Raw genomic sequence first — 27836 nt, 5'->3', positions numbered from 1 at the left:
ACATCAAATATTTAATGTTTGTTAAAAAAGAAACATCAAATTGGCTTAGGCATGGAAGAGACAAGGTCAAATTTTTGCTCTTGTATCCAGTCTTTCACTGGTAACCCATCAAGCCCATTCTCCTGTCCCTGACAATAAAGGATGCCTTAATTATAGAGGGTGAGAATGAACTTCAGTTACAGAACACTGGAAAAAACAAATAGCCAGAATGTGTGAACATAGTTCCATAGTTAGTTACCCAAATTTAGTAACATTTAAATGAGACCAGTCAGAGGATAAACAGAAGATAAGAGTATCTATTGGAGAGGACAGGGTAGGGTGGCTGGACTCTCTTCACAACATCAGAAGCGAGTACAGCATGGCTTAGTGCAAAAAGCCTAGAGTTTGGGCCCGAAAGCCTTGCCACTTTCTACCTACATAACTTTCAGTAAATTACTTAGTATCTCTGAGGTACTTTCCTTACTGGTAAAATAAAGGAACATTTATCAAATGAGATAATGTATGGGAAGAGATTGGTCCTAGAAAATAGAAAGCACTTAATGATTTATAGCTATTGTGTTATTTCCATTATTAATATCACCAGTGAACTATATCTGGTGTGGCAAGAAAATGATTGGCTTCCTTAAATAGACAGATTAGACCTCCTTTTGTTTTATTCTCAAATTTGCCAACTCTTTGTAGTGTAAGAAATTAATCTGCACAGAGATAGAAGCCAGTACCATCAGATTGCTGCTAACAAGTCTGACAAATTATTTCAGAACTCGGCATATCCATTAGTAGTGCCTTCCAGAATGTTGTCACACGCTGCTAATGATTTAGGTCTCTGTGTCAGACACATTAGCTGCCTTTTTCACTCTCAGCATCTGAGCATGTGCTCAGTTTTCCAAAACATAGTCCAAGGTAAAGAGTAGCTGGTTTCAAAATTTTAAAAGAAATGATTACTGATGTCTAAGATCGTAAGCATTTGCAGATTTTTTTTTTCTGGTTCATAGACCCAAATACTCCTTTCATCTATGATCCAGAATGGTTAAACACCCAACAGTGCTGAGTGGTGCTTTCTATTTACCATAGAAGGGGACTGATCTTGCACCGTTTGTCTCCCCCAGAGAACTGGAACCCACCCTACCTTAAGAGAACTGAGTGTTCCTCTGGACCATCAGGACTGAGATACACAGCTCATGTCCTAACCAAGGATGTCTTTTTTTTTCTAAATCCTACTCTCAACCTGGCCTTCCTTTTACAAATGAACCTCAGCCCATGATTGCAAAGTGCCCTCAGTAAATAATCTCTAAAGGTACCCAAAAAGTTCTTAAGAACTCTATAAAGCAAGGCAGAGGTAATGCCTAATCTTTGGCTGCCAAGACGGCAGTATTTTATACAATTTATACACTTACTCCCAATCAAAAAATGTTTATGCAGTTCTCAACTATAGTAAAGGTCTTGAAGTTTTTTCAAGTTCAAAAGCTTCTTCTGGTCCATATCCTCATTCAAGCACATTCATTAAGAAATTCACAGGGATACAAGTACACATGCCAGTTACAAGTTTGCATTTCCCACTTATTTGACTGTTATTCTTGAAAAATTTTACATTTCCTGTAAGAGGTACATTTTTGATGAAAACGTGACATCAGACGTCTGAAGAGTGTATGAATGTGTGTCATCTGCGTGCACGTATTTAGGATGGGCTATTTCCCCTACATCCCTAAATCCAACTTCAGAGTGTCTGCAGGAACAGGTGGAGGGCTGGGGCTGGCATAGTACCACATGAAGAGAAGGCAACTTGAGAAATTTTTGTCACCCCCAAGCTCTCCGAAAGTTTGAACAAGGCACCAACCCTCTTGGGCTGAATGAGCCCATCTCTAGAGCATAAGATAGTTGTTTGGGTTTTTATTCCTTTCAATTGATTTGTATAAGGTGCAAAGAGCCCTTCAAGATGAAAACCCTGTTATGTATTAAATGTTTAGAAAAGTACTGGAGGGGGGCACCAATAGCTATTCTTCTATATATTTTTTGAAACCTTTTTATTTTTTAGCAGCTTTCCTGTGATAAAATAAACATACCTTATAATTCACCCATTTAAAGGCACAATTCAGGGGTTTTTGATACATTACCTTACTGTTTGTTTTAATTCTGGTAAAACATACATAGCTTAAAATTTGCCGTTTCAACCATTTCTAAGTGTACAGTGCAGTGGCACTACTTATATTCCCATCACCCTATTCCCAGAACTTTTTCATCATCCCAGTGAGAAAGTCCCTCCTTCAGCCCTTGGTAACCTCTAATCTGCCCTCTGTCTCTATGAATTTGCTCCTAGGTACTTCATGTAAGTGAGTTATACAATATTTGTCATTTTGTCATTTTGTGTCTGGCTTATTTCAGCATGATGTTGACAAGGTTCATCCATTTTGCAGCACGTATCCGAATTCTATTATGTGTATAGACCACATTTCGTTTATCCACAATCATCTGTTAATGGACACTTGGCTGCCGCCACCTTCTGGCTGTTGTGAATAAAGCTGCAGTGAACATTGACACAGACGTATCTGTTGAAATACCTGCTTGCAATTCTTCTGGGTGTACTGTATACCCAAGGGTGTAATTGTTGGGTCATATGGTAATTCCATGTTTAGCTTTTGGGGGAACATTATTACTTTTAGAAAGTACATATTCGTAAGTTACACTAAGCATCTTGCAGGCACTATTACATCTAGTTCCCATAGCACACTTATTCATTCATTCTTACTCATTCAGCAAATATTTCTTCAGAATCTGCTGTATGCCAGGTACTGTTCTAGGGACTGGGGATTCTGTAGTGAACAAAACTAACAGAGTCTCATCCTCCCCGATAGACAATAGTAGTGATGACACACAGTAAACAAATAGATATTTATGTAATTCTGGGTAGAATAAATACCATAGAGGCAATGGGAAAAAAAGGGTTAGGAGCAAGAACATTCAGGGTTGGTGGTAGGTGGGGAATGCTGTTTTAGATGGAATTGAAAGGGAAGGTCTCTGAAAAGCTGACACTTAAGCAGAATCCTGAAAGAATGGAGAGAACAAGTCATGCAGACATCCTAAGAGACTGTTCTGGGCGGGTGGCAAAGACAAATGCAAAGGCCCTGAGGCCAGCCCAGGCTTGGTATGTCAAGAAACAGCAAACAGGTATGGCGGCTGTGGGGAGGGAAGGAGAGAGGAGGTGAAGTGGGGTTTTATGATACTGTGATAGAAAGCCATTGGAGAGTTTGAGCAGGAGACAGATGCTGTCAGTTATTCTGCCTATTTATAGGTGAAATCAATCCTAGCACTAGGATTAGTTTGTGACTTTCCATAAGCAAGTCTTGCCAAGCACCATGTTTGGCAGCCTCAAAGGTCTCTTGATTCCCTCCCATAGGCATGATGCACTCCCCCGGGTTCGACGGGAGCAGCAGCATTAGCTTGCAGATGCTGATGAACGCCGACAGCCTGTACGCGGCCGCGCACTGCGCTCTGCTCCTCAACCTGAAGCTCTCCCACGGCGACTACTACCGGAAGCGGCCCCCGCTGGCGCCGGGCATAATGGTGAGACTGCCTCTGCGCGCAGCCCCTCTGGGACCTGTGGGACCCATGGCTGGAAAGCCGAGCATCAGCTCGGAGGGAGGGCGGGCACAGTGCTCTTTGTTGCTCATTGCTTGGGGATGGACAATTCTGAGGCTGTAGAGGATGGAAGGGGGTTCGGGTTGGTGTGCACAGTGCTCCAGAAGGTAAAGAATCCCGAGTGCCAGGATGCGCCATCCGATGGCTACCCAGTCATTTCATCCACTGGCGTCTATTAAATACACACATGTGCAAGACACGATCAAAAACATGTGATCAGAATGTTAAGTGACATCAGTGATGTGCAGGGAGTCGTCCTCTTTGCTGAAAATGAAGGCATGTCATTACAAAAACTCTCCATTGTCTTCCAAAGTGTACCTGGACATACTCATGACCCAGAACTAAGCTTCCTAGTGGTCAGTAATAAAGCATCTCCTGTAAGGCTTGGAATGAGACTGATGGTGTCATCCTGCATGGGCTCCCTTGTCTGGGCAAGCCACTCCATGGGGTATCCTAATATGTTTGTGAGCCTAAATCCATGGAGCTGCATGAAGGAACGCAGCAGTCATATGTTTACTTGGCAAATAAATGATTCCCAAGGGTAACTGGTGGCTTCATGAATAAAAGTCAAGAATCTCTTGAAACACCTATGTTCTTTCAGGAGGCACATTCCATCTCTGCTGCTTTGGGACAGTGAGAGGAGAGTGCTCTGTTAAAGATTTTCCTACAGTTTCTAATCCTCCTACACATCGAAGAATAAAAATACAAAAGACAGAATCCCTAATCTTTCTACGGGTTTCTTAAAAAGATACCATAAATGAAAAGAAATTCATGAAGCTTGGGATTTCTCCATCTCGTTTACCCTTCCCATGCTACCTGCTACCCCCATTCAACAAGATTTTGTTTCTCCCGTAAGCCTTGACTCAGGGGACCTGGGGAGGGAAGAGGCAGAAAAAGACCCTGTTTGTTGCAAAGGATTGCATTTAGCCACCTTCTCGTGTGATCTCTGTAGAAGGAGTTCATGAAGCAGGTCCAGAGCAGCGGGGTGCTGATGGTCTTCTCCCAGGCCTGGATCGAGGAACTCTACCATCAGGTGCTCGACAGAAACATGCTGGCAGAAGCTGGCTACTGGGGCAGCCCGGAGGATAACAGCCTTCCCCTCATCACCATGCTGACGGGTCAGTGGCTCATTACATGGCTCTGTGGTACCCAGTGGGCCAAGGGGGCTTGCACCACAAAGCTTCCCTGGCAGTTGGTGTCAGTTCCAGGGAAGTGTCATGAATTCACCTCACAAGTTTTCTGCCCATTTTCTATGTGGGACTCTGCAGACCTCACTGTGCCCTATTAGATAAGGGCTATTTAGCACCAATGTCTGTTGGTGTAGCCTCTTCTAGATATGAAGTACTTTCTGGGCATGAAGCCCAGTATTATTCCTGGAAACTGTCACGTGCTAATTAATACCCTGTATTGTGCAGGGCTCCTAGGAATTTGCCAGTAATGTAAAATGTTTGACTTTGAACTTGGCTTAATTCCCATTTCCTATCCATATCAGAAATCCTCCCTCACCTTTCCAGATGAAACAGAAATTAAAATAATGCCAAATAGTTGTCTAGCATCTTTGTCTTCAGTGTCTAAAGTTTTTAGAAGTTTCACATGAAAGTGTGGAGAGTAGTACAGGGTCCTGAAACGATGTTTTTGGCAGAAGCAGCCATACATGGTTTTTCATGGCTTAACCACAATGTCAGGTGAAGATCAGGGAGTACTCAAGAATTGATCATCAATAAATTAGGTCTCTAGGCTCATCCCATATTTGATGTGAGTTCCCAGACTGGTTTCTGGTTTGAGTTATCCTGTTTGGCTCCAGCTGACAGGAGGTGTAGAGCATGGCCCCATGCCTGACACCTTCCCTGGCTGTCTGTACTACCACATGGCCTCACACAGCTTCACGGGGCTCTGCACCAGGCAGGGCACATTAGCAGAAGAATGGGCTGGAGCGGGACAGTCTAGCTGGGAGGCAGAATTGATTGCCCAAAGGGTCTGTTACATTAGCCTCAGTTTATACTGGGGGTTCCTACAAAGGTAGCAGAGTGTGCTCCAGGCAGGTGGAACCCAACAATGAGGAGTTTGGGGTGAGGTCCGATTTAAGAATCAGGCAGGGAGTGGAGACATACTGTGAAGTCTGTCCACAGCAGGCAGCCATTGGCCTTTGGGGTCTTGCTTCCAGACCTAGAATGGAACTTGGGCAAGCAAGGCTGAGTCCTAAACTTGAGGGACAGGTTCCACTTGTTTTTTATTAATCATGATATTATTTACATCCTTTTGAAAAGTAGGAACTCATGAATGTGTAAGACATTTATTCATTCTACCTGTAAGCAATGCTTGGTTTCCCTCTGTCTTGACAAGCTCCCTTCCGTAGGGATTGAAGGTACTACTTAGAGCCTGTAAGTGTCTTGGAATTTGGATGAGGATCCTAAACATGCCAGCTTCAATTTTCAATTACCACAGCTTTTGCCAAAATTAATTTCTATGAATCTCTTACCTGAACCTTAAGGAAAGGAGTCATTCAGTAGGTGTAAAAGTGAACAAATAATAGGCTATTCACAGCAACCACATTCATCAGTCATCACTGTTTATCAGCCATCTCTTTCATAGTGGATAACCGTCAGCTCAGTTGCTCAGTGCCTAGGAAGTTATCTAACTTTAGAAAGAAAATGGTAGAAAAACATACTCTTCTCATAAGAATTTTACAAAATAAGGTTCTGTGATTCTTTGTAGCAAATTCCAGGTATTACATTACAAGTGAATTTGAGCAGCAGTTAACCCAGAGCTTGGAAACTTCCAACTGCTGTTTTTCATTATTGCAAAGGAAAAGCAAGAACAATCTGGTCATCAGCACTGTACTAACTGGGCCCTTTCTGATGCTCATGTCGAAGCGTTACAGAATTGTGGAATTTTAGCACTTAGGAAAACTTTGCATTACTTGAATTCATCAGTCCTTTTCATAGCACATAAGAAACATTGTAACTTTGATAAATAGCAATTTCTGGTGAATGTCATTAGCCCATTTGACCATGAGTCAAAATGATCAGTGAAACTGGCTGGTTCCCCTGTTAGTAGCCATATAGATTTCTCCCTGCTTTTTTCTCCAGTTTTATGGAGGTATAATTGGCATATAACATTGTATCAGGCCAAGGTGCACAACATAGTGATTTGATATATGTATATATTGTGAAAGGATCACAGTAAGTCTAGTTAACCTCCATCACACATAGTTACAGCTTTTTTTCTTGTGATTAAAAAGTTTTAAGTTCTACTCCCTTAGCAACTTTCAAAGAGATGTGTTGCCAAACATCTCTAGGCTTCTTGGAGTTACAGTAAGAATCAAAGGTGTAATGAAGTAATTTTCAAACACTGTGCAAAGAAGTCTCATCCTGTTGGAGTGAGCGTGAAGTCCTAAAGTCAAGGAATAACCTTATGCTGCCGTCTTTCCCCCTTCCCTCTCTGTGTGGCATGCAACTGGGGTAGCTGCATTAAGCATGTGCACTTCAACTCCAAGGTCACAGCTCCAATAGTTGCTTCCTTCATACTAAGGAGGTTGGGATCCAGAGAACAAAGTACCTGCCCCCAGGCTACAAGGCTCCTTACCTCAGAGCTAAGGCTGAATAAAGCCCAGCCTTCTCAGCCCCAGCCAGTCTCTTCTTGCTAGCACATTAAGGAGTGGTTTGTGGAGCTAATTCCATAGATGAGAGTTTGTTTTAACAAAAATTTAAACGAGGTGAATTAAGGTCTTCTACTGCCCTGGAGTGCATGGTGTAATAGAAAGAGATGTGGATGACTGTGGAGGGGAGTCAGAAGACATGAACACCAAGTCTGATTCTTTCCTTCAAAAGCCTCAGGGCCTTGGGCAGTTTACCTTCTTGATTATTTATTTCCTCCTCTGTGAAATAGGAAAAAAAAAAAGCCTATCCCACCTACCTGCTTAGAGTTGTTGGGAAGATCTAACGAAAAAAATATTCTGTGAGAATACTTTTTATCTGACCCAAGAGGCTTATTCTCTTCTTAATTCACATGAGGAGGTTCTGAAAGAGAAGTCCATATGGGAGTAACCTCTACATATAAAAATGGGGGAATAATGCTGTTTTCAATAAAAGGAGTATTCAGAGATCAGAATATCCTAAATCAATAGATTTCTCTAACAACAGATAACAATTTATCTTTATTTTTTCAAATTAAAAATGTACAACTGGTTAACAGAAGAATGCTTTGGCAGTGAAACAAAACTGGACTGAATGAAAAAAAATTTTTTAATATTCTGATATAAGGTTGCTACCCACTTGGTACCTAATAGATCCAACGGATGTTTGTTGAGGGAATAAAAGAATATTGCGGGAGCTGTTTGTTTTCGACTGGAGTGTTCTCATCAAGGAAAACCTTGCTTTTTTCCTTGACAGATATTGATGGGTTAGAGAGCAGTGCAATTGGAGGCCAGCTGATGGCCTCAGCTTCTACCGAATCTCCTTTCACCCAGGGCAGGAGAATCGATGACTGCACAGTGGCAGGTAATGACTTGTACCTTAGGTTTATGGATACATGCATTATATGTGTTACCAGCAATTAAATTGTTATGTGACAGTTTTTTGTGCTGACATAAATGAACTAAGATTTTTGTCTTGGCAGAAACAGTGCCTGATGGAAATTACATAACATCACCCAACTGATGATGTGACATCCATTATTTATAACCGCAAAGTAAAACGCAATCCAGGGAATTATACTTCCTATAGCAGAATTGCATGTGACTCAGTACTGCTAATTTAATGGTCCAAAAAATTCTGTGCCACTCATTGCCAGGTTGTTTGTGTCTCTGGAAGTGACCCCCACCCCTTCATGTCCTAGGTGTGGCGTTTGCTCGCTATATTCTGGTTGGTTGCTGGAAGAACTTGATTGATACTTTATCAACCCCCCTGACTGGCCGAATGGCAGGGAGCTCCAAAGGACTGGCCTTCATTCTGGGAGCTGAAGGCATCAAAGAACAGAACCAAAAAGAGCGAGATGCCATCTGCATGAGCCTCGATGGGCTGCGGAAAGCAGCGCGGCTGAGCTGTGCTCTAGGTATGGTGGGATGATGCTGGCTGACCCGCGGACTGAGGGGTGGCCCTGAGGAACACACTGGGAATGACCCTAGCAGAAAACATGTCTGTTCGAAGGGCTTCTACTAGGTGAATGGTAGAGAATAGGCTCCATAAAGGGGTAATTGTTTGTTTTCTCCAAAGGAGTTGCGGCTAACTGTGCCTCAGCCCTTGCCCAGATGGCAGCTGCCTCCTGTGTCCAGGAAGAAAAAGAGGAAAAGGAAGTCCAAGAACCCAGCGATGCCTTAGCACAAGGTAAGAGCTGAAGGGCCAGAGCCCACCTGGTGCCATATGTGCACTGTGCACACACCTACCCTTGCACACAGACATGCTCCCCATTACACATGTGATATGAGATCCCAGTTGCATCACAGGCTGGGGCCTGTTGTTCATGGCTGACCCCACAGTGCTTACAGTGGATCCTTCTGGAGACAAGTCATTCTGGCCCCTGTTAATAGGAAAGTGTTCTTGATTGCTAACAGGAATCCTGTAGGCCAGAGGCCCAGCTGGCTGACCTGTTCATGCCTGTCTCATCATCTGTCCACCAGCTTTGGTACTTCACAGAGTGCGCATTGGAGGACCTCTAGATTAGAGTGGCGGAAGCAGAATGGCCAGTTTTCTGAATAGTGATATCAAACAGATGGAGGAAACCCCTAAGAATTTTTTTCTTGTCAGAAACAAACCTGAGCTTTGTGAACTCAGGATACAGTTGATTTTTAACTTATTAAAATCACTCAATGAAGGTGAGGATTATCTAGATGTAAGGAAAGAGAATGGCTTTCCTAATAGCAATGGAAGATAAATGGCAGGCAATGAACAGAAGGAAAAATGGGTTGCTTGGTCCAATTTGTACCAATGCAATGTGGCTGGTAGATAAAATAGCCAGTTCTGTAAACAGTTGGCACGTTTTTAGCTGAGAAAAGCAGGTTAGGTCAGTGTTCCTCAAACTTGGCTAATACATAGAGACCCATTTGAAAGCAACTCTCACAGATCCCAGTGTTAACTGAAAAAAGGGTTACCACAATTGTGTTAATATGTACAACCACAAATTAATTTAAATGTTTATATTTTAAGTTCTTGAACAACTATAAAACCAGGTCTAATATTCAAAATGTATACAAATAAAAAATAAATATCACATCCATGAGACAAATGATACTTTTCCGAGAATCAGTTTTCCTCTCGCAACAGGAATATAGGTGAGCTTCCTCTGAAGTAAGTGTGCTGTATTTTTGGGTTCTGGATCATCACTCATTTATCCCACCAGACCCATCTTCCAATGACTTAAACCTTTATTCATGGAGGATGTTGTCATTTGGCCTTGCCTTGACATTTTGCATAATTGACATCTTAAGTCATCTTCTGCATCCTTTCTCATTAGTCATCCACAATAAAAAAGAATTATTTGAAGATCACAAGTGTAAATATAAGCTCAGGGAGTCAACTAATATGATAATTTGTAATTATAAAGCAGTCATCATGGTGCTCCAAGTGTACACACATATGTTGTTTTAGATGATCATCATCAGGAACACATAACATTAAATAAACCTCAGAAAGTACTTGCTGACTGCCAGGAGTTCTTGCTTATTATCAATTTGAGTATACAGGGGTGGGAGAAGGGTCTGGACACAGATGGCTTCAGCTGGGGTCAGCACATGCCACCCATGCTCACTGCTGGTGACTGACCCAGAATCCACAGGTGGTTCTCAAAGAACTGCACCTACCAGCTCAGGACCATACAACTTCTGAAGTCACAGAGCTGGGGTCACCAGTGTCTGTGGGGCCTGTAGGCTGGGTAGCTTGCATGCTGACCTGCCAGTGAGGAGCTTGCTGCCAGTGGCATCTATCATTTCCCTTTGCACGACATCACCTTCTTTCCCTGTTATCCTTTCTCTCTCCCTGTCTGTCTCCCATTCTCGGACTGTTTTTTTACTGAATGTCTTTCTGGCACAGTGAAACTAAAAGTGGAGCAGAGACTGGAGCAGATCGGGAAGCTGCAGGGGGTGTGGCTGCACACAGCCCACGTCTTGTGCATGGACGCCATCCTCAGTGTAGGCCTGGAGATGGGAAGCCACAACCCGGACTGCTGGCCACATGTGTTCAGGTGCATGGCGGGATCCCCACCCCACTGTCAGTTACACACCTCAGCACCTGTGAGAGGAAAACAGACCTATAGTTCCAAAGGGCTTCTATGCCTAAGACAGCATGTCCCCCCAGGCACTGGCATTTGGGCAGACCCAGGATAAAGGAAGGGGTGCCGCCCACGGCCCAGACAGGGCATGGGCTGGGCTGTTGCTTACCCTCCTTAGACACACCCCATGCACTGAGCTCAGTTTCAGCAGAGTAGCAGCAGGACGTTCAGAAGCAGAGCTCAGGCACCCAGATCTTGCCCAGGGCACTGGCCAGATACTCAAAGCAAACACCCATGAGTGTTTTTTGAGTTTCAAAGAGAAAAGCATGCAGATCATTCAAGGATTGAAAAGCTTATCTTGAAAGGAACATATGAAATGGCCAGGATGAATCAGCTTGGAGCAAAATGGGTTTTAACATACTGCTCTTCATTGCTCTCACAAGCAAAATGGAAAAAGGAAAAAATTTAAGTGGTACCCAGGCAATTTATATGGAATCAAAAACTGGCCTGATTTTTTGAAAATCAGATCATCCAGGATGGTCTTCACCAGTAACTGGACTTATTCTGGTATATGAGGGGCCTCATATGAAGTGTCTTAGTCCCAGGTTCTATTGGGAAAAAACAACTTGGAAGGTGGCAGTTTTACCGTATGTTGTGACTCTTTTCTGTGTTTACCATGACTGGGGACCAGCCCACTCCCAACCCTGACATAGTTATATGGTGCTATCAGGACCAGGCGGGAGATGGCTGGGCAGAAGCTCTGAGAGGCACCTATGGTGAGCAGGGCCTGTTAGCCATGGGCACACTCATTCTGGGATCCTGATGTGAGGAAACATATCCAAAGTCCTAATCGAAGCACTAGAGAGAGTGGGGAGAGGGCTCCTGGGGGAAACTCACTCCAGCAGCCGAAGTCCAGATGAGCCAGTGAGCTTGACAGCACAGAACTGGGTGAACAGGGCTTTGTTACCCACCGTTCTCCCAGCATGGAGTAAGGGAATCTGAGGAATCCTTACCCTGTTTATCCTACCTACATCCAGGCTTTCTGGTCCAACTCAGAACAGTAATATATACAGTAAAGGGAGAGAGAGAGTGGCTATGACAAAGAGAAAAACTGGGGAGGACTGCAAAGAAGGCTGGATTTCCTTTCTGTCTCATGATGGGATTTATGGAGCTGGCCCACCTGAGCTACACAGCTGCTTGTCTGCCTCCTTCTAGGGTATGTGAGTACGTGGGGACGTTGGAGCACACCCACTTCAGCGATGGCACCTCTCAGCCCCCTCTGACCGTCAGCCAGCCCCAGAAAGTGCCGCGGGGCTCCGGACTCCTTGGGGAGCCAGAGTGTGAGGACTTCCCCCAGGAACAGAACCTGGAGCAGGAGAGCTCCCTGAGGGCAGCCCCTGTCATCCAGCCCCTCTCCATCCAAGAACTCATCCGGGAAGGCAGCCGAGGCCGGGCCTCCGACTTTCGCGGCAGCAGCCTCATGACCGGGAGCAGTGCTGCCAAGGCTGTGCTCACGCTCTCCACCCAGGCTGACAGGTAGGCGCCTTCTGCACCCCTGGGCCGCTCACAGCCCAGCACCCAGACCCCGTCTGCAGCACACCTACCTCTTCTGGTTTCAGAATCATCGCAGCACCACTTGATTTGTTAGCCAGTTGTCTAAAACTCTTGAGTTTTTGCCAGACATACTGCTGTCTCCCACCATGCCCCACACTTAGAATGAACTGTAGTCTAATGACTAAGGCTGGGGGCTGCGAGGCAGGTCACCAGGGGCTGCAGCCCTGCTCTCCTCCGTGACCTGGGCAGCTCCACCTGCCTGACTTCCTCATGGCAAAGTAGGGTCACTCTCTCACACAGCAGGCGTGAAGTTAACTTACTTAGCACACATGAAACACTTATGACACAGCTTGGCAAACAGTAAAAATCCATCATTTTTATGATAATTAATATTTAAAATCCCACACCCGGAGTGTGATATGTTATTTATAGATGCTCCCAACCATGTTAAGGCTGAGAGGGAAAAATCAGCAATAACCCTAACTGTTTGGTGACACTCCTTGATGTTGAAAGTGCTTTGGGTCACCAGTCACTCTCCCACTTGGTCATTGTTCCCCACAGCAGGGGCCCAGTGAAGTTTATGCAGAGAGATGGGCAGCAAGGGGTGGGGAAGGGGGAACAGCATTCACTGAGGCTTAGAACACCTGAGTTCTTTCCTGGCTTTGACACTAACCAACTGCCATAAATAGTCACAGTGAGACTGAGTTTCTTCATCTGCTAACTCAGTAAAGTATGTGCCAGCTCAGGACAATAATCGCTGTTTCCTCTTTATCCAACAAGGTGACCAAGAAAGAGTGTTGGCATCTGGAAAGTAGCATCCAGGTCTCAAGTGGGGTGTAATAGTCATGATTTTCTTACTAGGAAAGAGGGAGAAGATGTGGTCAATAGGACCCAGAAACTAAATGATAATTAAAATTGAAATAACAAAATGCCAAGAAAAAAAAATATTTGCTTCAAAAATTTGTGAATGTTGAAGCCACTGATTCCCATCTTAAAATTTGGTGTCTCTTATTACCCCTTCCAAAGGGCTCATGATTCAGTTTGTATTACAGACGGTCTCCTTTGGCCAGCATGTGGCCGCCCACGGGGCTGCTCGTCCTTCCGGTGTCCCCACAGATTTGGAGGGTGGGCAGCAGGACAGCCTAAGAGCAGCGGAAGGCTGGTGTGCCTCGGCCACATAGACCAGTATTTGATCCCAGCACTCCAAATTCCAGTGAGCCTCTGACCCTCCTCTAAGCCCTGCTCTCGGCTCTCCCTCCTCTGAACTGCTAGAAATGTCTGCGCCCAGCTGAGTGGAAAACAGGAAGAACTTGCAAGGTCTGTTATGTTAGGGGATATAGGTTCTTGCAGTGAGTTCTTGAATGTCCGCCATGTACAGGGCTCTGGGTGTATGAGTCAAGAGAACATACTGTACAGTACAGCCATTCAGTACAACTCACGTACGAAATTGTCCCTGTCCTCAGGAGGGCTTATAGGATTCATTATGTATCCTCCTCAAAGCCAAGCCCAGTACTATATTCATCAACTGCAGCCTAGCAAAAGCCTTAGCTAACTTACTGGATTTTTCTTTATTACAGTTGACGTTTATTACAGTTGATGAAACTGAAGTTAATTCTAAGGATTCCATTCCCAGTTACTCAGTTTCTAGGAGCAATGGTTTGCCGACTTTGAACTTCCCACCAGATGTTTTCTGAGTGCCTACCATGGCTGAGCTAAGCCATGGGGAAGCGAAGATTTTTTTTTTTTAAATACAGTCTGTGCCCTTTCTATTAAAATCTCATAATTGGAGCAGAGTCGTACACAGTAATAATAGACATAATAATATCGCACTTTTCTTTATAATTGTTTACACATTTTCATTAATCACATCTAACAAAATTACCATAATCGTTCTTCCATAAAGACGTCACTGAATTGTTTCCAAGTAACAAATCTGTTTGCTTCATCCAGGCTCTTTGAAGACGCTACGGATAAGCTGAACCTGATGGCTTTGGGAGGTTTCCTCTACCAGCTGAAGAAAGCATCGCAGGCGCAGCTCTTCCATTCTGTCACGGAGACGGTCGATTACTCTCTGGCAATGCCAGGTAACTCTGTCCCCGACCACACGGCCTTGAGGTCAGCGGGAAACTGCCCGGATCTCTGGTACCAGCAGCCTGAAGACCTGAGTCCACATTCCCTTCACACACTGTCACCCTGGCAGAGTCTGGGTGAAGGTTTGCCACTGGGTGGTCCTGGTCTGGAGGTGGGATGTGTGTGGGGTGGCCTTTGCAAACGGAAATGTCACCACTGCCCCTGCCTGGAGCTGCTCTGGGCGGCTCTACTAAGTGGTATGCTTGTGATACTGAAATCGTGAGGCTGCTCAGCGTGCTGAGAGCTTCACGGGAGGGCGGCAGCCCTTCTCCCTATCACAAACCACACCTCTTGCCTCGGTCCCACCAACTTACAGAAGCAGATACTGATTCCAAAAGGGACTGGAAGAACAGGGGAGAAAAACGGAAGGATCAACAGAAGCTTCACATCACTCTTAGCAAAACTTCTGCCAGGGTATATCCTTTAATGATGGGTCAGTATCACTGCCGTCACCGATAAGGCCAGGTGAAGGGGAGTGGGCCTCTTGAAGGCCAGCCTGTCAGACAGGGATCAGAGCAATACCGCCTTGCCCGAGGGTCCCAGATGGGTGGCAGCTTGCTCACAAATGCAGCTGTCCATCTACAGCAGAGGTGGTTGTGCTGAAACGGTAGCTTCCTGGTGAGTTCAGGCAGAGGCATGGAGCTACATGCTGGGTGGCAGTTGGATTGCACAACATCTGAGGTCCCTTCCATCATTAGGAATCTGAAATTCTAAAAATGTAATGTGTTTGGCCTTTTGAGCCTACTGTAGATCCTAATTGGAGAACTACAGTTCTTGCCCTGCTGGTTTTTAACAGATTTTAAAACCTTAGCTAAACCTGAACCCAGCAGTCTTCCCGAGCATCTGTGAGCCTGGGGCAGCCTTCATAGTTTTTGCAGTGGATATATCAGCAAGCTCTGAACTTCCCAGATCAGTGGACAGGGTCAGGAAGAAGCAGCAGACTTGGGAGGAGGAGCCATTTGCTTTGGAATCAATCAGATCTGAGTTAAAATGCACCTTTGACCTAAAATGCTTCTGTCCTTGAGCACTTAGCAGCAACATTGTCTTAGGCAAATCAGTTCACCTTTCTGGCCTTCAATTTCTAATCTGTAAGATGTTGATAATGCCATTTCTTAAGGTTTGCTTTAAAAATTAAAGTGATTAAAGATACACAGAGTAAATGTACAGTGAATGTCAGTGATTATCATTAGTGCCATTTTGAAGTTTGATATGGCAAGACTAATTGGGTAGGATCATTTGGGTTGGAAGAACTTGCAAACAATCAGCATTTTGGACGCAGTATAGGGGAGGTAATAGGACATGAGCAAGAAGAGAGAAGACGTGACACAGCAAAGCAGCAAAAGATCAGAGTGGGAAGGGTTGTACTGAATCAAGACAGGCAAGGTTTAACAAGCATATTATTGACTAGAGAGGGGCCTGACCTGTGTCCCCAGGGCTTCAGAGGTGCCATGAATGATCGGCAAAGTGGATGATGAGTATGAAGAATGCCCGTGGCTACAGTAAAGATAATAGTTAAGACTACTATGTGCCAGGCCTGTGTTCATGAATATTACCCACACTTAATCCTCAAAGTAACTTTAAGAAGTAGATACTGTTATCCCCAGTTTTACAATGAGAAACCGTGGCCTAGACAGGTAAATGTCCCTTCCAGTCTAACCCAGTACCACGTGGGGGAAGCAGGATTTGAGCTCAGGCAGTCTGACTGCTCAGGCCTTGTCCCTAACCACTATGCCATGGCCCCTTATCAGCAAGCACTGTTCACACTTCTCATCTTAGGCACTCGGGAGGCCATGGCAGGCAGGAGAGGCGGACCCTCACCTTGCTGTGCAGACCACCTAGTTCTTCCTTGAAGCTAGGGTCCTCTCCTCTCTTCGTTAGCACACACCTAATAACCCTACTAGTCTGAGTACGGTTCTTTGATTTTCATCCTGTCTCTGCACTCGAACAGGCTGAATTATTTCTGAGTTTGGGCCTCATGGCTTTTGCTGTCTTACCCCCTTGTAGGAGAAGTTAAATCCACTCAAGACCGGAAAAGCGCCCTCCACCTCTTCCGCCTCGGGGACGCCATGCTGAGGATCGTGCGGAGCAAATCGCGGCCCCTGCTCCACGTGATGCGCTGCTGGGGCCTTGTGGCCCCACACCTGGTGGAGGTGAGCACCTGGAAGGTGGGCAGCTCAGCAAACTCCCGCAGCACAGCCCGCTGTGCTGTGCGAGACGGTGTATGGATGAAGAGCACCGGGGCCTCAGCAATGACAAGGTTCCCATCACCTGGTCACAAACATCACAGTCCTCTGATTATACATCATGGCTTCTAAAGAATCACCCCAGAGGGCAGTGCTACCTTGGTCTCACTCTGACCCTCTGTCTTTACAATCACATAACTTGGCTAGGGGCCGTACGCAACCAGCTATTCACTCTGTGATCCAGGATCAACCCAATTCTGTAGCTTCACTCATATGCATGAATATAACAATACCCTTTGTTCTTGCCAGTCCTTCTTTTCTAACAGCTAAATACAGTCTGGGAAATACGCTCTAAGTGGGGGAATCATACATCTGGCTTTCCGCATTTAGTTAACTTGATGCCCCCTTTCACTCTCCAAAAGGGAATACATGTGAAAAATTACATCATACCACCTGAGCATCTCAGGACATGACTGGCCATGTCTAAGCTGATGGGGAAGTTGTTGCCCTGTTTGCCCAGCGATACCTATTCCTAATAGCCTTTTAGTGCTTATATGGTAGAGCTGTGTCATAAAGTATTTTTGGCACTTAATTCACTAACTGAAAACATTCTAGTAAGGAAAATGGGTAGAAAATAATAACTTAGGTATGGAACAGTGTATCAGTTATCTTTTACCTAATAAACCACCCCAAAAACGTAGTGAATTAAAATAACACCTATTTATTTAGCTCATGATTCTATGAGTCAGAAATTTGAGCTGGGCTCAGCTGGGCTGTTGTGCTCTGAGCCAGGCTTCGCTGACCTCAGCTTGCCCTACTGGTGTACCTGTGGTCAGCTGGGACGAAGACGGGCCAGCTGGTTCATGAGGGCCTTGGCTGGGAAGGCCGGACACGTGGGCTCCTCTCCGTGGTCTCTCCTCCTCCAGTGGACTGGCCTGGGCTCATTACATGGCGTCCTGAGGATTCCAAAGGAAAGCAAGAGGGAAAAACCCTAAACATTACTGTTTTTCAATTCTCTACTTACATGATTTGGTATTGTTCCATTGTCCAGAGCAAGTCACACGTCCAGGCTCATGGGCAGTATGAGAAAGAAGTACTAAAGGGCATGGATACAAAGATGTGAACCAGTTAGAGCTTTACTGCTGCAATCAGCCCACCTCAATGAAGGACACCTGGCTCATTTAATCTTTATATGTTTGGGGCATGGCTAAGAATGAGGGCATGGGCAGTTCCAATTAGGTTCTGGGGTCTTTGTCAGCATGTTGTATAATACCCAAGAAAACTGTCATGTTACAGAAAAAAAGAAAGAAATCCTTAAAAGCTCTTATTTTTCTGGGAACATCTGAGTGAAATTAGAGTTGTGTCCGATGAATTGGTTAAATTATTAAAAACTGAATTTTGGTGTGTTGTTCTTCCATACCTATCTCTTGGGATTTTTTACTTAACAGATTTGCTGCTTCCATGTCCTTACAGTGAGGTGGGCTAGGAACTTCAGAAAACAGCTTCTTGCCTGACATCCTAATGTTGTTCTACTCTCTCATGGATTTTGCAGGCTGCCTGCCATAAGGAAAGACGTGTCTCTCAGAAGGCTGTTTCCTTCATCCATGATATACTGACAGAGGTTCTCACTGACTGGAATGAGCCACCTCATTTTCATTTTAACGAAGCACTGTTCCGACCTTTTGAGCGTATTATGCAGCTGGAGTTGTGTGATGAGGACGTCCAAGACCAGGTGAGGATGTCCTGGTGGTGAGCACCGTCATCATCGGAGCTGGCTCTCACTGAGCACACTTTCAGGCACTGTTCTGTGACGTTTGCATGTTTCATCTTTCCAGTAATCCCTTATGGGATCTGTGACAAAGAGAGGCTAAGAAATTTAGCTAAGGACACATGATTAGTGATTGGTGGAATTGGGGTTTGAACCTAGGCGATCTGGCTATGCTGGTCTATACTTGGACCTAGCCTATATTTTTAACTGTTACCATACACTCTACTGAGAGACAAATGGCAAAGAAACTAACTGGACACTTCATATCTAGCATGATCGTGTGCTAGAAACTCAGATAGATCCTCTCTCTGAAATTCACTAAAAATTTTCAGTAACGGTTAAAAATTCCTTTTAAATACATTGACATATCAGCAGGAAAGTAAGGAAAACTAAGGTGCCCAAAGCTAAGTAACAAGAAACCAGAGAAACAGGCAAAGCTCTTAAGATGGATTCTGCTATGAAGGAATTTGCCTCAGGTGAAGCTGAGTTCTGCTTAATAACATTCTTGAGGCCACCAGAACCGGAGAGAAATCTCCATGCAAACCCTATAGAACTGTTGTTACCCTCAGGCCATGGCTGAATTAGAGATGAACTGGGGTGCTACCCTCCCTGAGTTATATCAGCCGTTTTCTAACATTGGCTCTTCGTGGAGATAAAATAACTCTACAGAATTTAAAATTACAAGCTAGCCCCTCTGTGCGGTAAAGGTATGAAATTGCACCACCCAGTGGTCTGGGAAGCTTCCTGTAGGCGCTCTACAGAAGCAACGGAATTCTTCCCCTTGGAGGGACTCATTACAACTCAAGTCACAAAAGAATCTCACCAAGTTCAGAAATATATGAATTTTCAGTATTTATAAAATACCACGAAACATACAGGAAACAAGGCAATAATCAGAGGGAGCTGCTGAAACAACAGATGGCACAACCACAACTAAAAAGAATTGAAATATTGGATCTTTCATGCAAAATATTAAATAAGAATGAAGGAAAATATGAGTGAATACCTAAAGACTAGGTTGGAGGATTCCAATAATGGTGAGCTACGTAACTGAGATCAACTTCCCACAGGGAACAGCTAGAAAAAGTTGGATTAAAAAAAACTTTTTAATCACTGGAATAAAACAAGGGAGTGAATAACTGTGAGGCCAACATCTAGGAGAGAAAGAATACCTAGAGGTGGTGCCTCATGTTTGCAGCTGCTTTTCCTGAAGTGGAATCTACTAATTTCAGAAGAGGAAGCTGAGAGATTGAGAAGCTAAGCTCAATTGGAGTACAAAACATGCCAAATCTAGTAACTTCCTGACATCTTGGGTGAGAACTATGAGGAGAAAGGGACATAGGAGGAGGAAGGGTGGAACTTAAATAGACTAGTCATAGCAGGAAATAATCCCCAACTTCAGATAAACCCAATACTTGACATGAGATTGGGTGACCTGAGATTTCTAGAGCCTACCATAGGCGCAAAACACCTCTCTGACAGAAGGTGACATCATTCCAAGGACTGAAATTATTTCTTGGTTTGCATGTGCAATGTTCACATTCAATAAAAAATAATCAGACTCATTTGGAAATAACATGTCCTTGAAAACAAAACAAACAAACAATAAAAATATACACACACACATACATATGTAGCCAGGTATCCAGATATCAGAGTTATCTGAGATAGACTTTAACATATTATACTTAAATATGTTCAGAAAGTTTAAGAGAGGGAGCACTTTGGCTATGGTGGCATGAGAAATTAAAGAATCCTCCTCACAAAAATCAAGTATAAAATTGAACAAAATGGAGATTTTTCCAAAAAACTAAAAATAGAAATACTGTTTTACCCAGAAATTCCACTTTTAGGAATTTACCCAAAGAAAACAAAACCACTAATTTGAAAAAGTATATGCACTCCTATGTCTATCACAGCATTATTTACAATGGCCACGGTATGGAAGCAACCTAAGTGTCCATCTACAGATGAATGGGTAAAGAAGATACAGGACACATATACAATGGAATATTAGCCATAAGAAAATGAAATCTTGGCATTTGTGACAATATGGATGAACCTAAAGGGTATTATGCTAAGTGAAATAAGTCAGGCAGAGAAAGACAAATACCATATGATTTCACTTATATGTGGAATCTAAACAATAAATGAATGAACAAAACAAAAATAGACTCAGACACAGAGAACAGACTGGTGGACGCCATACAGGAGGAGGTGGGAGGATGGGCAAAATAGCTGAAGGGGATAAAGAGGTACAAACTAGGGGTTACAAGTTACAAGGATGGAAAGTACAGCATAAGGAATATAGTCAATAATATGGTAATATCTTCATATATTGATAGATGGTAACTACACTTATCATGGTGAGCACTTAGCAGTGTATGTAATTGTCAGATCACTGTGTTGAAATGAATATTATATTGCATATCAACTATATTTCAATTTTTGAAAAGACAAAATTGTCAAAAACAACCATTTCAGTGCTCTGGAAATTGACCAAGGGGCATACAAGAAATTGAGTAGCATTTATACTTAAAAATAGTTCTTGCTAGAACTTTGGTTAAGAACAGTGGGAGTCTGTGACCTCTTGCCAAAGACTGCATCCAGCACCCTTACTTCCATGCTGTTGGCAAGAATAGTAGTTTGACCAGTGTGGGACTAACTTGGAAAATCAACAGCTTTTCTTCTATAAGGAACAGGCTTAGTTTAGAGAAGAGGAAAAAAGATCATTGGTTTGTCAACTCAAAGTGGGGAGTTCATTAGGAAGTGAACAAACGGGGAATCCTGCAGCTTTGCTAGCCTAAGATTGTAATAAGAAATGTAACGTGAGTTTCTAGAAACCAGAGATTCATGGGAGGACTAGATAAGTGCCTCACACATTTCTGGCAACTGAAACTTGGACATATGCAAGATAGACTATATATATATATATCTTATCAGAAAGTAAAATACAAGGGAGACTTAAGAACTGACTGAATTTGGAATATTGTCTCCAAGCTAGATACGTGTCAGTCGGCACGGGGTGGAAGCTTTGGAAGCTCAGTGTGTTTGGGTACAGTCTCCCCCGGTGTATCAGCTGACCACTGACCTATGCAAACGTGGGGATGAACACTAGGAAGTTGGACTGAAAAACAAAAACAAAGAAATTAAGCAGACCCATTGGTGCCTCACATGTGGGAAGAGACAGTTTCCACAGTTTAAGTCCAACTCCTTAGTTTCAAAAAAAAAAAAAAAACAGAAAAGTAAATCAGAATCCAGCATTGCTATAATTTATTTCTAAAATATCCAATTTTTGGCCCAAAAAAAGATGTACAAAGGGACAAGAAAAAGTGACACATACTGGGATGGGGAGTGGGGCAGGAGGGAGGGGATGGTAAATGGAAACTGAAGATATTGGACTTGGGAGACAGACTATAAAACAGCTATTATAAATATACTGAAAGAATTAAAGAAAAATGTGATGACAGTGACTCAAAGGTAGTCTACATAGAGAAATGGAAACCATGAAAAAATGCAAATTCTAGAGTTGAAAAGAGCAGTAACTGAAATGAAAATTCTACTAGATGGGCTTACCAGCAGGACTTGAGATGACAGAAGAATCAGTGAACTTGAAAATAGACTAATAGAAATGATCCATTCAGAAGATCAGTGAGAATTAAGTTTGACCAAAAATAAATAAAGCCTTTGAGACCTGTGGGGACATATCATGCATACATATAATGGGAGTCCCAGATGAAGAAGAGAAAGACAAAGGGGTGGGAATATTTCGAGAAATAATGGGACCTCAAATAGCATCAACACAGGATGTCCTCAGTAGATATAGTCAACCTGCTCAAAGACGAAACTATGAGAGCAGCAAGAGAAAACCAGTTCATTACCAAGTGAAAAACACAATAGGTCTAGTTGCTACTTCTCCAGAAAGAATAAATTTCAGAAGACAATGTGAAATAACATATTGAAAGTGCTGAAAGAAAAAAAAATTGATTAATAAATAATTCTAGAGAAACTGCCCTTCAGAAATGAAGATGAAGTAAAGACATCATCGGATAAAACTTGATAGAATATCTTGCCAACCAACCTTTTTTACAAGAAATACTAAAGGAATTCCTTTAGACCAAAAGGAGATAACAAAAGGTAGTAAATCAATTTCATAAAAAGAGATGGTGCCTATGTGGGTAAATATAAAAGATTGTATGCAATTTTTCTCTTTCTCTTAATTTATTTTAAAATCATAATGTTTAAAGCAATAACACAACACTGAATTTTTGGATTTATTTAATACTTATATTTAGTATTAAAAGATATAAGTAATAGTAGCAAATATAAGGGAGAGAAAACAGAACTATTTAGAAGCAAATTTACTATATTTTGCCAGAATTAAGTCAGTATTAACTTGGAGAATATTATGATTTATTGAAGATGCATACTAAAATCCCTAGGGCCACAGTGAAAAAAGTAACACAAAAAACAGATTAAAGATAAACAGAGCAATTAAAGTGATACACTAAAAATATATTTAACAGAAAAGAAAGGAAGAACAGAGAAACAAAACACATTATATATATGGAAAATAAATAGTAAAATGACAGATATAAATAGGATCATAGCAATAAAAGCATTAAATATGCTTTGGTGAAGAGATGCCCAATATCATTAGCTATTATGGAAATAATCAAAACCCAAATGAGATAGCACTTCAAACCCATTAGGATGACTTTGGTAAAAAAGATAATAACAAGTTTTGGTGATGATGTAGAGAAGTTGGAACCCTCATATGCTACTAGTGGGAAGGCTAAATGTCTTTCCTCCATGGAAAACAGTCCTCAAAAGGTATTCACTCAAGAAAAGTGAAAACATTTACCCATATAAATCTTGGACACAAATGTTTGTAGCACCATTTTTCATAACAGTCAGAAAATTAGAAACAACCTAAATTGCATCAGCTGATAAATTGATAAAATACATATCCACCAATGAAATATTCTGCAATAAAAAATTTTAATACTGAATTGTGCTACAACATGGATGGACCTTGGAAACATTACATTAAATGAAAAAAGCCAGTCACAAAATACCACATTTTATATGATTGCACTTACATGAAATGTCCATAAAGTTAATCTATAGAGACAAAAAGTAGATTCGTGATTGCTTAAGGCAAAGGGTAGGGTCATGGAGTGGGAATGACTGCTAACAGGTACTGAGTTGGAGGGGAGGTAATGAAAATGTTCTAAAATTAGATTGTGGTGATAGTTGTTCAATGCCCTGAATATACTAAGAAAACATTGAACACTATAAATGGGTAAATTTTATTATGTTTATATCTCAAAGGTATTAAAAAACATGAATTGACTCAGCAGTCAAGGTGGAGATTGTAAGGCTATATAAGACAATAAGATATTACAACATGCAGTCTATAAGAGACAGATTTTAGATTCAGAGGCACAAATAGATTGAAAGTAAAAAGACTGAAAATGATATGACATGCAAACAGTAACCATGAAGGAGTTGGGGTGACTGTCTTAATGTCAGGCAAAATGGACATTAGTATGATAAATATTACTGAAACAAACTTTAAAACCTTGGGTTAGGCAACAATTTTTTTAGAAATGACACCAACATGATCCATAAAAAGAAAAATTGATGAATTAGACATTATCAAAATTGAAAACTTTTGCTCTTTCAAAAAACTTTATTAAAAAGAAAAACAAAAAGGGCCAACACTGAAAAAAATATTTTCAAATCATATATCTCAGGAAGGATTTGAATCTAGAGTGCATAAAGAACAACTCAATAATAAATTGACAATGTTGAAAAGACAAAACCCCAGTTTAAAAAAATAGCAAAATATTTACAAGTGGTTAATAAACATATGAAAAGTTACTCAGCAACATTGGTTGTTAGCAAAATGCTACGACTAACCATGTTCCAAAATTTGGAACATTTTCAAGTGAGTTTGTCTGGGTTCTGATTTTTCTCTTTCACTAAAATGAACCCAGAAATAGGAAGTAGAAAGTACATCACGCTTTGCAGAAATCCTCCTGCTTCTTTTAAGACAAGGGTTTTAAGTGCCACTTCCTTTGCCTCTGCCAGGTGGTCACATCCATTGGTGAGCTGGTTGAAGTGTGTTCCACCCAGATCCAGTCGGGATGGAGGCCCTTGTTCAGTGCCCTGGAAACAGTGCACAGTGGGAACAAGTCCGAGGTGAAGGAGTATCTGGTTGGTGATTATTCCATGGGTAAGAATGTCTGTTGATTTTATATCCTGGAACTTAAGTGAATTCATTTATTAATCCAGTAGTTTTTGGTGGAATCTTAAGGATTTTCCAAAAGTAAAATCATGTCATCTATAAAGAGAAAATTTTACTTCTTCCTTTCTAATTTCAATACATTTCATTTTTTTCTGCCTAATTGCTCTGGCTAGAATTTCCAATACTGTTACATAGGAATGGAGAAAGTGGGAAGAATGTATGGATGATTCCTGTTACAGAGCATGCGTTCTTTATGCCAAGTTTCATGCTATCAAAAGAAATTGAGCAATAGGGAAGACTGACTTTCATGTTTTCTCAGCAGGAAATAATCTGGTATAGCAGGGACACAAATTCTGAGTTTTGCCAGGAGACCAAGAGTCCTGAGCATTATCAGGCCCTGCTCTTACTGACAGATCAAACAAAAGACTAAGGGACTTCTGTTGTTTCACTTATACATAACTGTGTTGCATTTATTCCTAAAACCAAGAAGAAAATGGTATCTGCTTGCTAATAAGAAGGGCATAAGTATCATAACACAGGAGAATCCAAATTAGGGAGATGGAGTATGGCTAGAGATGGATGGGCACCTGTAAAGCACACCCAGTGACCAAGGGTGTTGTGTCAGCAGTCCCCAGGACCCCACATTCAGAGACCTACCAGAAGGGCTCATGGAGCCAACTACAGTTGTGCTAAGATATGTTACATGGCTCAGATTGATGACCTGGCTTACAACTAAGACTTATTATGTCAACATAACAAGGGCAAGCCAAATTGTAAGGGAAAAGGACACAGAGTCTGGGGAAATCCCTGTACAGGCTTCTTGGCGCTCTCACCCACCCTGGAGGGGTTCTATGGAGCTGACAATTCCCCCAGTAGTGAAAATGCAGCAGCATGAGTGTAATGTTCGTGTTCAGTGAAGCCCAGAAGAAACCCAGCTGAGGGCTGGTCACATAGGCACCCATGGCCTCCACCTACAAAAAATTCTAGACTCCCCAAAGGAAAACAGGTGTTCTGAATAAACCATGTTGTTTGCCCAAACTGTGTAGGCACAGCGAAAGACCCTCATCAGTTAACTGTTGCCTAGAAATATTCTGAGAACCAAGTTCCCAGCCAACGGCTAGCCTGGCACTCCAGCCTTTTTAAGGATAGCAGTCTCAGACCTTCTGTGTTAACTCTTTCCCGCACAGGTATGAATAAATTAGTATATGCCATTAGGGGTTTAGCCAAACCTTCCTTTCCCTGTAATTCTGTGTGCCGGAGAATCCCAGAGGCACACATGTTTCATTGCGCTACAGATCTGCACATTGCCCCCGCGTGCTTCCAGCCCTTGGCTTGGCCCTCATCTCTTTACTGAGCTTTTCGTAGCCTTCCTGCAGCTCCCCCTGCAGGCAGAGCTGAGAAAGACAACATTGGAGCCAAGCCAGTGGTCCAGCCAAGGCCTGGGCTTTTCTCCAATAGATCTTTTCCAAGACTCCATGGAAGATGCTGGGAGTATAGGCAACCTGAAGAAGAGCGTTAGCTTCCTTAAAATTCTGCGATCTTCTTCCCGCAGGAAAAGGCCAAGCTCCAGTGTTTGATGTATTTGAAGCTTTTCTCAATACTGACAACATCCAGGTCTTTGCTAATGCAGCCACTAGTTACATCATGTGCCTTATGAAGTTTGTCAAAGGACTGGGTAAGTGAAGTCCTCCTTTCATGCCTCATGACAGCTGGGGACTATTTCCTAGATGTTTTTGTATAGAGAGCCCTGGAGACAGGCCCCCGGATTGCCTGGAGCCAGCAAGCATCCTGGGATATAAGCAGATGGTTGTGTACTCAGAAGCAGAAAACTTACTGTAAAAGCTGCTTCGATTTGTCCAGAATTGGTATTTTTCACTGTGTTCATGGACTAATCTTGTAATGCAGCATGTTTTTATTCTATATATTATTTTACTCCAACTTCTGTCTGAGTCTTAAAATATTCAATAATTGCCCTATACAAGAAACTATCCTCCTTGGTGTCACATAATTAGCAGCCTGAATTTGAGTTCCCACCTCCTTCTAGGCCAAAATCAAGACTGCTTCCGCCTCCCTGCCCCGGGTCTTATCAATCATAAACATATTTTATGTAAAAGTCCCCCTCCTTTGAGGCCTCATGGTATGTCAGGAACTACCCAGTAGATTTTATGCTTAATTTAGGAATACTTTAAAAATGTAGAGTCTTGCTGTATTGCATGACCTGCTACCGCAGTTTATTATAGAGCATGAGTTTATCTGGGGTGAAATAGAAGGCGGGACAGTTAGTTAAACCAAAAATTTGGAAGGAACTGAAGTCTTTAGTTTTGAGAATTTCACCATGGAGTGCTCTTAGACCTGGAGCCTGAGTTTAAAGAAGGAAAAGATAAGGTTCATAATATTCTTTTTATATTCTTGCTAAATAAGCAGCCATTCCTTTGCAAAAGAAAACTGGACACAAAGAAACTAGGTGACTTCACTCATTTTCCCCGTCTTTTGTAACAGGAACAAAAGGAAATTTCAGGATGGAGGCTGGAGGCCACATGTCTAATCTGTAGCCCATCCTTGTTACCTCCCATTGTCATATATCCTCACGATATTATTACATATACCCTGGAAAGCAGAGGACTGGGCTGAGGAACACCCAGGGCAGCCACTGACTTACTGATTTGATATACTGAGCTTCAGAGGAAGATTTCTTTTGAGCAACAGAATAAAGTTTTTTTTGAACTCTGCTTTATGTTAAATAGAAGCCTAATAATTTATTATCTTAAACAAAGACCTAACACACGAATGCTTGCATTAAATAGTAGAAAATCTAGTTCTTGTTTAGGAAAAACTTACTCCTACTGTGTGTGTCCCCTTTGCCTCCACATTACTATCACACTCACACCACTTCAGACACTGGATGTATGGGGTTTTTTCCACACTAAGCAATTCTCTGCAACACCAGCTGGGTGTCCTACAATTCAGTTCCTTTCTGACGCTACCCAACTTAGCTCAGAACCTGCAGGCTAAGGGCTCAGGCCCATGAGGCTGCCCTTCCCCCACTTCAGGTGTCAATCGTAAGTAGCAGGTCCCCAGGTTACCCACCACTTCTGTCCACCTCGGCTACATA

General features: G+C 42.6%; 1 protein-coding gene across 3 annotated transcripts in view; it reads left to right on the top strand.

The window, feature by feature from the left end:
- Nucleotides 1-27836, top strand: part of ARFGEF3 (ARFGEF family member 3) — a 159986-nt gene that overhangs the window by 100945 nt on the left and 31205 nt on the right. For 2 of the 3 annotated variants that reach the window (XM_057489159.1, XM_057489158.1), the window contains 13 exons: nucleotides 3392-3558; nucleotides 4586-4751; nucleotides 8025-8132; nucleotides 8470-8685; nucleotides 8847-8957; nucleotides 10659-10809; nucleotides 12052-12372; nucleotides 14341-14474; nucleotides 14837-14953; nucleotides 16525-16670; nucleotides 18256-18435; nucleotides 24568-24712; nucleotides 26277-26399. In XM_057489159.1, the coding sequence (XP_057345142.1) occupies nucleotides 3392-3558; nucleotides 4586-4751; nucleotides 8025-8132; nucleotides 8470-8685; nucleotides 8847-8957; nucleotides 10659-10809; nucleotides 12052-12372; nucleotides 14341-14474; nucleotides 14837-14953; nucleotides 16525-16670; nucleotides 18256-18435; nucleotides 24568-24712; nucleotides 26277-26399 (2085 nt within the window). The remainder of the gene's footprint in view (nucleotides 1-3391; nucleotides 3559-4585; nucleotides 4752-8024; nucleotides 8133-8469; nucleotides 8686-8846; nucleotides 8958-10658; nucleotides 10810-12051; nucleotides 12373-14340; nucleotides 14475-14836; nucleotides 14954-16524; nucleotides 16671-18255; nucleotides 18436-24567; nucleotides 24713-26276; nucleotides 26400-27836) is intronic. The other variant, XM_036903684.2, reaches the window with a different exon arrangement.

Source organism: Manis pentadactyla, chromosome 12, assembly GCF_030020395.1.
Source record: "Manis pentadactyla isolate mManPen7 chromosome 12, mManPen7.hap1, whole genome shotgun sequence".
NCBI lineage: Eukaryota > Metazoa > Chordata > Mammalia > Pholidota > Manidae > Manis > Manis pentadactyla.
This window is presented reverse-complemented; position numbering and strand designations above follow the sequence as displayed.